General features: G+C 37.7%; 2 protein-coding genes across 3 annotated transcripts; one reads left to right on the top strand and one right to left on the bottom strand.

Annotated features, from left to right (window-relative positions):
* The first annotated feature begins 828 nt into the window (after positions 1-828).
* LOC103452185 (serine/threonine-protein kinase PBS1-like) lies at positions 829-5,007 on the top strand. Of its 2 annotated transcripts, none has more exons than XM_008391700.4 (5): positions 829-1,642; positions 2,262-2,479; positions 3,027-3,216; positions 3,664-4,055; positions 4,191-5,007. In XM_008391700.4, the coding sequence occupies exons 1-5, from the start codon at positions 1,519-1,521 to the stop codon at positions 4,656-4,658; spliced, it is 1,392 nt and encodes a 463-aa protein (XP_008389922.1). In that variant the 5' UTR covers positions 829-1,518; the 3' UTR covers positions 4,659-5,007. The 2 variants fall into 2 exon arrangements, with proteins under 2 accessions (XP_008389922.1, XP_070666628.1); XM_070810527.1 differs by having other exon boundaries at positions 1,021-1,642; positions 2,198-2,479.
* Positions 5,008-6,418: 1,411 nt separating this feature from the next.
* LOC103452184 (bidirectional sugar transporter N3-like) lies at positions 6,419-9,201 on the bottom strand. Its single transcript, XM_008391699.4, has 6 exons — positions 8,885-9,201; positions 8,096-8,132; positions 7,787-7,997; positions 7,510-7,671; positions 7,141-7,260; positions 6,419-7,050 (listed from the first exon to the last, which is right to left on the bottom strand). Exons 1-6 carry the CDS (start codon positions 8,937-8,939, stop codon positions 6,718-6,720), a joined length of 918 nt encoding a protein of 305 aa, XP_008389921.1. The 5' UTR covers positions 8,940-9,201; the 3' UTR covers positions 6,419-6,717.
* Between the last annotated feature and the right edge of the window lie 1,055 nt (positions 9,202-10,256).

The raw sequence follows: 10,256 nt of genomic DNA on the forward strand, positions 1-10,256 counted from the left end.
AAGGTTCCCCATTTCCTTTCACACACGTATAAGTGGAGACTAAGATTTTATATTGTTGATATGCTGAATTGAGGTATTTAATTATTGATATGCAATGATATGAGCGAAGACTTGAGATTTATAACATAACGATGAGTGGTGACTAGTGAAACCAAGTTCCCAAAGCATTAATAAAAAATCAAAAGGGAATTGTTAGACGCACTTTGAAATAATATCTTGACCATGTTAGAGTGCTAAGAGCATTGCTCGGTTGAAAATGTACTAGGTATATTAGTATTGATGATGACATACTTGGTAAATATTATGAATTGCCACGTCACCAAATCCCAAAATGGTAAGAACCTCTATAACAATTGCATGATTTGTTAAAACCATAGATTACATGAACCCAATCTCATCCAATTTGATCCACCATTAAAATCAATTATATACTGATTAAAAAATCTTAAGGAGTAAATCAACGACAAAATAAAATATAAGATCATTCTCCATCCATAGACACAAAATATCATCGATGCTATTACAAATTCAATATGTTTAGTTAAAACTTAGAACAAACACCATAAACTTAGAACAAGATTTTAAAAAAAAACCTCAAGTTGATCATCTAAACACCACATCCCAAAAGTAAAAAGTTGGTAATGTTCATCATGTTTTAATTGCTTAATTGGCATTGGATGAAAACCTCAAGTTGGTACTTGGTAGTGCTTTGCTGCTAAGCATTATATGCATCCACGGAGGACATGCATGGTGCCGCGTAGGGTGGGCCAATCCACGACGCGGACCCCATTTGGCCCATAGATCCTCCCTCCCCTCTTTGTGTAGTCCGCCAATCCCGCCATTTGACACGTTTTTGTGCTTACCGGTTCAATCCCATCATCCCACACCTCTTGTTCTTCGGCCGGTCCAATCAAATCTTTCAACTTTCCCACAATCCCCTCCCCTCTCTCTCTCTCTGCTTTCCCATTTGTCCCAAAAACAAAAACTTATTTACCTCACTCAGTTAAAATCAAACTTCTTGCGAAAATCTAGAGTGATACAGAGTTGCCATTTTTATTTTTGGTCAAAGTCTTTGAGAAGTTTAGAGAGAGAGAGAGAGAGAGAGAGAGAGAGAGAGAGAGGGAGGGAGCCGGTTCACTTTTGTTTTAGCTGCTCTGTTTCACTGCCCCATTTAATCACAGATTCTTTTTGGGCACTCAAAAAGGATTTTTCTTTTCGCTTCCTCTTTGTTATCGTTTCTGGTGTCTGTGGACTTGGATTCCCTTTGCTTTTGTCCCCTTTAGTTATATCGTCCGCATCTGCCTGCCCTGATCGCTTCAAGAAACACCAAGAGAGAGAGTTGCCCAGATATTTGGATGGCCCTCAGATGATGAGGTTGTCGTAAAAACTGGGATTGGAAGATTGGAAGAGCAGCCTCCTCTCCTCTGATTGTGCTTTCGATTCATCTGGGATTTTAATAAATTTCAATCTTTTGTATTGGGAAACAGTTAAAATAAGTTTTTAATTGGATTTGGGGAAATGGGTTGTTTTCCTTGTTTCGATTCGAAGGAGGAGGAGAAGCTGAACAATCCAGCGGCAGAAATTGATGACAGAAAGCAGGGTCAACCAACGGTTTCTAATAACATTTCTAGATTGCCTTCTGGTCAGTTCTTGATTGCTTTTGCTTATCAATCCTTATTGTTTGGTAATTTGAATGTGTTACTGCTCGATCTGATCTGGGTTTTTTTTTCTGATTTAAATATAATTGTATGGATTAGTTATTTGGGTTTGTGTGTTAGTACATGATTGATGACCTCATTGAGTGTTCGAGCTCTAAATTTGAGAGGTTTTAGGTAGACCCCACAAAATTTTGACATAGTTCATAAAAGAGTGTCTTTCTTTTGTAAAAATTGGATCTCACGGTAACTTTGATTGCCCATGATCAATTTGATTGGTAATCAATTGTGTCCAAAGTTGTGGATGATTTCATAAGTCAGTGAAGAACTAAGATCGATATTCATAATTTGATCAAACCGAATATGGTACAACTGAATTTCGTAAAATTTGCTCTATATGGTTTATAAGATGTCAAATTTGAATACGTGTGGTACGTTTTTCGTATTGGGGTTATGGTTTATTGAGTTTCCTTTCCTGCAAATCCAATTGATTTTTGGTTTTGGGTGTTTAGCTTAACTCAAGGTTCTATCTTCTTGTGTAGTCGAGACCGACGGGTTTGATGATACTTAGGGATCTGCACTAATTTGCTACGGTCGTATGTGCAGGAGTAGACAGACTGAGATCAAGAAGCAATGGAGGGTCCAGAAGGGAGCTGCCCAAATTGCCTGATCCTAAAGATGTTGTACCTGGGGGCCAAATTGCTGCCCAAATTTTCACTTTCCGTGAGCTTGCAACCGCAACAAAGAATTTCAGGCCAGAGTCCTTCATTGGGGAAGGGGGATTTGGACGCGTATACAAGGGGCGACTCGAGAGCACTGGTCAGGTAATTCCTTTGCTGTTGCACGATCTATTATTTATACACAGAACAGGAATTACAGGATGAGTTCAATTGAAAAGAAGCAAATGAAGGCAATAGGTACAAGAAATATAAGTAAGATACTAAACATTGATAAGGACTTTTTTTTTAATTACCGTAGCAATCATATAAGTTGTTGCAACTCTATAGCTATATGAAGTATTAATCAAGAATGCTATGTTGTCTTGTTATTTCAACAATAACGAGAATTGAATAACAAATGGCAAGGTTATAATGTGAGCGAGGCCGTAGACTTATGTATCAGTGTCATAACTCATAACGATGGTTGTTAAACTTGCATACCGTATTTGGAATGCAATAATTCTGGATTCCATATCATACTTTCCACTCCATCTCTCCTCGTAAATAAGACGCCAAGGTTATAGAATGCTTATGGTATCCATTGTTAGTTATACATCCCGAAGGTCACTGATGTGCTGCAAGATTTCACAGAATTAATTTCAGGCCTGGTTGAGGCGATTTTGATTATTTGACTTTGTTCTGACATTCACAGGTGGTTGCTGTTAAACAATTGGATAGGAATGGACTCCAGGGCAACAGAGAATTTCTCGTTGAGGTTCTCATGCTCAGTCTTCTGCATCACCCTAATCTAGTGAATCTGATTGGGTACTGTGCTGATGGAGATCAACGGCTTCTTGTTTATGAATTTATGCCCTTAGGATCATTGGAGGATCACCTTCATGGTAACTTTACCTTCCTTCTTTTGGCTTATTGTCTGTTTAATGTCAACTATTGGATAATGATCATGGAATCACCTTGAAGCGTTCGGTTATGTTATATATGAATACTTCTGTTATGCAAATATGAAAAATACATTTGATGCATGCTACACTGAAGTGAAACCTTGAGGGGATATTTACAGAATTGGAACGTATGGTGAATTTTGAAGTTTGGCATATAGGAAAATAGAAGTATTTTCTTACACACACACACATGTTGGTAAAATGGAGAAAAGGAAAAAAGAAACATTTCCTTTTGGGGGCATCGTCTCCAAAAAGTTTGGTGACCTCAATAAACACAGTGCACCAAACTTCTGTTTTCCTGTGTTATTGGACTATTCGTTTTCCCTGACAGTTAATCCAAGTGATAATTAATGACTCACCTATAATGGGTTGTTGATCCCTCTGCAGATCTTCCAAGTGATAAGGAACCATTGGATTGGAACACACGAATGAAAATAGCTTCTGGTGCAGCCAAAGGATTGGAATATCTGCACGACAAGGCAAACCCTCCGGTTATTTACAGGGACTTCAAATCATCTAACATATTGCTGGAAGAAGGATTTCACCCAAAGCTTTCAGATTTTGGGCTTGCGAAGCTTGGTCCCACTGGAGACAAGTCCCATGTGTCCACAAGGGTTATGGGCACTTATGGTTATTGTGCTCCTGAATATGCAATGACTGGTCAGTTGACAGTAAAGTCAGATGTCTACAGTTTTGGGGTAGTGTTTCTGGAGCTGATTACTGGACGTAAGGCCATAGATAGTGACCGTCCCCATGGAGAACAGAACCTTATCACTTGGGTAATTCTCACTTTGTTTCTTGTAGTAGAATTGCCTGCAGAAACTTGTCTTCTTGTTGTGCAGGCTTTGTGGGTCTGGCAAGCATGGGTTCTGTGTTTGTGCAATAATTAAATGGCAGTGGTTTTATGTCTGCAGGCACGTCCATTGTTCAATGATAGAAGGAAGTTTGCGAAATTGGCAGACCCAAGACTTCAGGGTCGGTATCCAATGCGGGGTCTCTACCAAGCTCTAGCCGTGGCATCCATGTGCATCCAGGAACAAGCTGCCACACGGCCTCTCATTGGGGATGTGGTTACTGCTCTGTCGTACCTAGCCAACCAGTCTTATGACCCTAACTTGGCTTCAGGACATGGCCACAGAGGTTCGGGAGAAAAGGATGAGAAAAGGCACAGGGATGGTGGTAGAATATTGAAGAATGAGGAAGGAGGAGGATCCGGACGGAGATGGGATTTAGATGGTTCCGAGAAGGACGATTCCCCAAAGGAAACCGTGAGGATGTTGGATAGGGAACGAGCAGTTGCTGAGGCCAAGATGTGGGGAGAGAATTGGCGAGAGAAAAGACGACTGAGTGCACAAGGCAGTTTTGATGGCACCAACTTGTAGCGCCGTAGTGTACAATGCACCGTCTTCTTCATCCTCAGCTCCTACCCTCGCTTTTTCGCAGATTGGTTAGTTTGGGGTGTTCAATGTAATGGAGAGTTGGTGCAGACCAACTTGTGTCCTGATTTAACCCTTTTTCTCTTCTTTTCCTCTTCTCCGAACAAGAAGAAGAAGAATAATCCATAAATGGAATTTGTACATTATCTTCTACAAGATTGAAGGAAGAACAGAAGAAAGAGGACGTATTTAAAAATTTTGAGAGTAAAAACGTCTGATTAAATGCTGTACGATTCTTCTGCCTTCTGTATTTTTGTGTTTTTGGAACAAAACAAAACAAAATCTCTTGTCCCTACTCCTGTCTTTGTCAACCTTATTATTATCGAGCGTTTTACATGTTTCCTTGGTAATGTGTTTGTACATGATCAATTACTTTCTCCTTCATTACCAAGGATGATCGATTGACTTGCGGTGTTCCTTTTTTCCTGCTACAAAAATGGGGCGTCTTTTTCATCCACAATAAATTATTTCTCTTGATTGACCCTTGATTATGACTGGAAGTTTTTGACAAGAAACGATAGCGCTTTTTCATTATTAAACTATAATCGTTACAAGGGTTCCATAAGGGCATCAAAGTGTTTGAGCCAAAGGGTGAGAGAGATTTAAGATCCATGGTTTGATAAGGGTTAGGGAGTTATTACTATTCTCTAGTGAAGTTTCTTATGGGGATCACCGGATTGGATGTACTGTATATTTTACGGTTGATTTTGGTGCATTGTCATCATAATCCATGATACCAAGCTCTTATTAGGAAAGTCCACGCAATAAAAAGTTGATGTGGCAATTCGAAAATTCCCTATTACTTAATAAGGTTCACATCGATTTACCATATTATCATGTTAGAAGTAAAATTTTACTTTCTAATTTCTTATTTAAATTTCTTCTAATTTAAGTCTCACATTCATCAAGATAAGTGTAGTCCGCATATTAAAACATGATTTTGGTGTAGCGAATCTTACCGTAACCAATATCGTAGGTGGAGCCTACTTGCTTATTACATCAATTATTGTGTGACGAGTTGGAAATTGATGCATCATCTATTGCATAATTTGGTACAGTAGTGTACTAAAAATGTGAACCGTAGAGCATGGTTTATGTTGTCCTATGATGTTTGACGTCCTCACTACTCCTTCGATCTATGCACTAAATTTCAAACTTGATATCAATCTTAATGTGTAAGCAAGAAAATTTCGTGCCAACGTGCAGGATATGCGGAAATATGCAACCTCACAACCCGTGAGATAATTGTGTAAAAGCTCTTTACGCAAACTCCACCGTTGGCTTCTCCTACTATAAACTGGCACTCTCATATGTCAACTTCAATTGTGTTAAAGCTCTTCACGCAAACTCCACCATTGGCTTCTCCTACTATAAACTGGTACTCTCATATCTAAACTTCGTGCTTAATTATGTCTATCGATTACGGCTTAATCAATTAATATGAAAAAAAATACGAAATTAATGTATAAATTTGTGGAGAAAATATGAGAAATTGTGTGTTTTGGGAACGCTGTCATGCATGAGCATTTGTAGTCGAGTCAGTGAAATTTATCACCAAAAATCTTGGTGTATTAGAAGTGGAACTATTCAATATATGTTGTAATTTATTTGTGAATGTTCCAATGGGACTCTTTATTTCCTTGAACACCACATAGCTGTTTTCCGGGCCGTTTAAACAAAAATATTGCTCAAGGAAACGAAGGACATAAATTAAGCATACGTCAATTGATATTAATATTGAGTAGTAGTATTCAAAGCCAAGCGTGGATAGCTGTAGCTTTCCAATTCACATATACTTGTACATCGATGAGCACAGCCACAGTCCCCACGCTTGGAACTGGGAATTTAATAATTAAATAAGAGACAATTAACGAAACATATAACATAACAAGATCATTCCACATCTTGGCGTGATCAAGCGGCTGCTGCTGTTACACATCAAACGAGGTTCGATTGATCGTAGTTTTTTTCTTTCCGAGAAGTACGACATACGACTTTGCCAGCATCACACTGCTGATGGTGTTTCATTAGGTTGAAGCTCGACGGAAGCATTTTCCACATGACGATGATCATCCGTTTGTTCATGCTCCTTTGCCTCTGTAACGGCTGCGTTATTATTAACGTCACCGTCATCATTGCGATTGTTCGGTTGAGCATCCGCCGGATGAACCTCGGAAGCTGCTAATGTGGCTATGATCACAATGTTTTTCACGTGATCTGGTGTGGCAGCCGGCAGCTTTTTCTCATGATCTTCTATTATCACCTGCTTTCGGTTTCGGTACATCGCATACAGCAGCATCTGAAGCAGTCCCAACACAAATCCCAGAACGTTTGGAATCTGCAACAAGTGATTAATCAATTATTCAGTTAATCAATTATTCAGGGATAATTGATTTGAAAATAGATTTAAATTAGTAAGTATACTTACTGCGACACATATGTCCTTGAGGAACAATCCATATGCAAACCACATAATGGCACTCAGTGTGAGGAAAAATGATAACCTAAATGGCATAAATTCGACACTTCTTGTTCGGATAACTTGTGACTGCAATACAAATCAATAAACTGAATGAATATGTTATATTACACTCATTATATGTGCTCGGAATATAAGTAAAGGTAATTAAATGGCGTTGAGAGTTCATTTAGAGCTCCAAATTTAACATTTTAATATTTTAAAACACTTCAAAAATAAATATAAGCAGACAATATCAGAGTGTGAATAACATTTACGTAATTGAAAAAAGCACCAACAAATAATATGGTCATATGTTTGTATGATTGAGTCAATTACCACAATGCTTAACGGCGCAGCAAAAACACTGGTAGAAATGGCAACATTAATCCATCCAAGAACTGGGACCCGGTACGCACGACTCACTAGGAAGTGAGACACGACAAGGATCAAGGTGAAAAGTCCCACGTTCATAATACCAAATAGTTTCACTGTAAGCTTCTGCATTCCGTAAATATATAGAATTATTAGAGAATATATATAATACAGAGAAATTGAAATTATATTGATATATACAAAAAAAAAAAACAATTAAAGATGAAACATACGTACGTACCCTAGCATCCTTTGGTGCATAAACAACGAAGATGACGATGTAGATCATCTCTGCAAAACTTCCGAATGAGTTAATGGTGATGAGCAGCATAGCATTCTTTTTTAGCGACGCATAGTACAACCAAAGCATGGAACTGAACATTGCTACCAGATATGGCACCGAGTGGAATCCTTCTGTCGATTTTTTCCTGTAAATTCGATAAAATGTCGGCCTGCATTTAAAAAAAAGGTTAATCATATGTCTCTTTATAGACTTATATACATATTATTCCTTATATTTAAAAAAAAAAAAAAAGTATGCATCACTTACACCGGGGCTAAGTAAACCATGGTTGAGACTAGATTTCCTGGCATCATCAAAGAAATAATAGTGGTCATTCAAATAGAATTTCTTGACTATCAAAAGATTACAATTAGTTAAAATAAATCACACTTTTCATTATCTATAAATTAGTGGGTAGTGGTGAGGAAGGTTGATCATCAAGGATCACAATGATTTACAGCGTTACTTATAAATTAACAAGAAGTAATAATTGGACAACTAATATTTGAATATTGTACACACAAAGAAAATTTATTGTTGTATATATGGTTTGTTTTTATATATATTTATTTAGCTAGGCTTTTCTGCAAAGAAAAAAGTAGTCACTGAATTTCAGACGGTTCACTAACGGAAAAAGAATATGGCCAAGTTGATGACAAAGATTAGATAACAAATGCGGGCCAACTAGGTTTTAAAGGCGTCATAACTAGAGAAGAATATGACAATAACAAACAATAGTATATGGCACTCAAACAAATATATATGATCGATCGAGCCCCAAAAATGACATTTATGTATCGTGTTTGTTCAGCTCCTTCATTTGGTACACCCAGCTAGCTTGCTAGTAGCTGGCTAGTTCCCATCACAATAACTCACCTAAAATTTCATGGAAACAACTAGTACGTAACGAGCCATTCGCGTTAGTTTAGTGGTGAGGATGAGTAGGGTGATCGGGAGGGATATGCTAAGTACAGAGGTGGACACTCTCTAATGTAACAAAAAAATTTGGAAAAAAAGAAATTTCAATGGATAATGTACATATGCAATTTTGTTTACCTAGAACTCCAAATGTAAATGCCAAAGGATGGTGACTGTCTGCTACTGTAGCCATGATCTCTCTAGATCTGAAAACCGTAGTTAGCTAAGAAAAGCTCGGACTGATAAACTCTCTCTCTCTCTCTCTCTCTCTCTCTCTCTCTCAATGGAAATGAAGAGTATGATATGTTGAAGAAGCTAAGGAGGAGGAGGACTCAGTTGGTGGTGAGAAACCCTAGAGCTCTCTCTCTCCCTCCCTCTCAAATTCTCATGCAGAGAAAATTAGAGGAGCTTGTTTATATACACACAAAAAGTGAAAGAAAAAGAAATAGGGTGTGCGTATTGAACTCATTCTGGCTGCATGACAGATGGAGGATTAATAGGTGGTGTACCATGCTCTCGAGAAATTTTTCAATATGCCAGAAATACGGCCTAATACATCAAGTGTCATAATGCAAGTAGTTGGAAGAAAAAAATTTAAGTATCAAACAACTAGTATTATGACATTTTATGTACCAAATCATGTTCCCGCACAATGAAAAACTACTCATTGAACTCATTCAATGAATCACAAATCCAAGTTCCACGTGCCCCTCTGTCGCGTGTGCGTAACCTCCATCCAACGGCCACAAAAAAAAAAAGCAGAGCATTATTCACCACACTTCTTGACACTACTTTGGATAGGAATTAGGGTAGTCCCCCAAATCATCACCATAATTATTCAAATAATTAATTTCACCGTAAACCGCGAATTAGGAAGAGTTATATAGTTATACTTTTGGTTAATCGTCACTAATTTACTAATTCACAAAAAAAAAAAAAAAAAAAAACAGAGCATTATTCACCACACTTCTTGACACTACTTTGGATAGGAATTAGGGTAGTCCCCCAAATCATCACCATAATTATTCAAATAATTAATTTCACCGTAAACCGCGAATTAGGAAGAGTTATATAGTTAGAGTTTTGGTTAATCGTCACTAATTTACTAATTTTTAATGAGTTTTTTTTCTAATCAAACATGAATTCCACGCTCTTTGAAAAAACAAGTGGTTTCTTCCAACTAAAATAAGAATATGATTTTTTACGTTACTATCTCTTCTAAGACCGCAAAGCTGTCCTTAGTAGAGCCCGATTCATGTGACTTCTATATCTCTAATTCCAAGCACCAGTGCATACTGTATGGCCATTGTTTGAACCGTTTCTCTCCATCTTCTAAAACCCTAAACGAAACACGCTTGGGCGCGTCAGCCCTAGTTGTCACTTGTAAATTCTCACAAGTCACACGCAGACAATATAGTTGTATATATATACTTTCGGAACACTTGCCACGAAGTGTTATAATAAAAATAGAGAATTATTATTAACACTCTAAAAAATTTAATTATGCACT

This window comes from Malus domestica, chromosome 13 (genome assembly GCF_042453785.1).
Source record: "Malus domestica chromosome 13, GDT2T_hap1".
Classification (NCBI taxonomy): domain Eukaryota; kingdom Viridiplantae; phylum Streptophyta; class Magnoliopsida; order Rosales; family Rosaceae; genus Malus; species Malus domestica.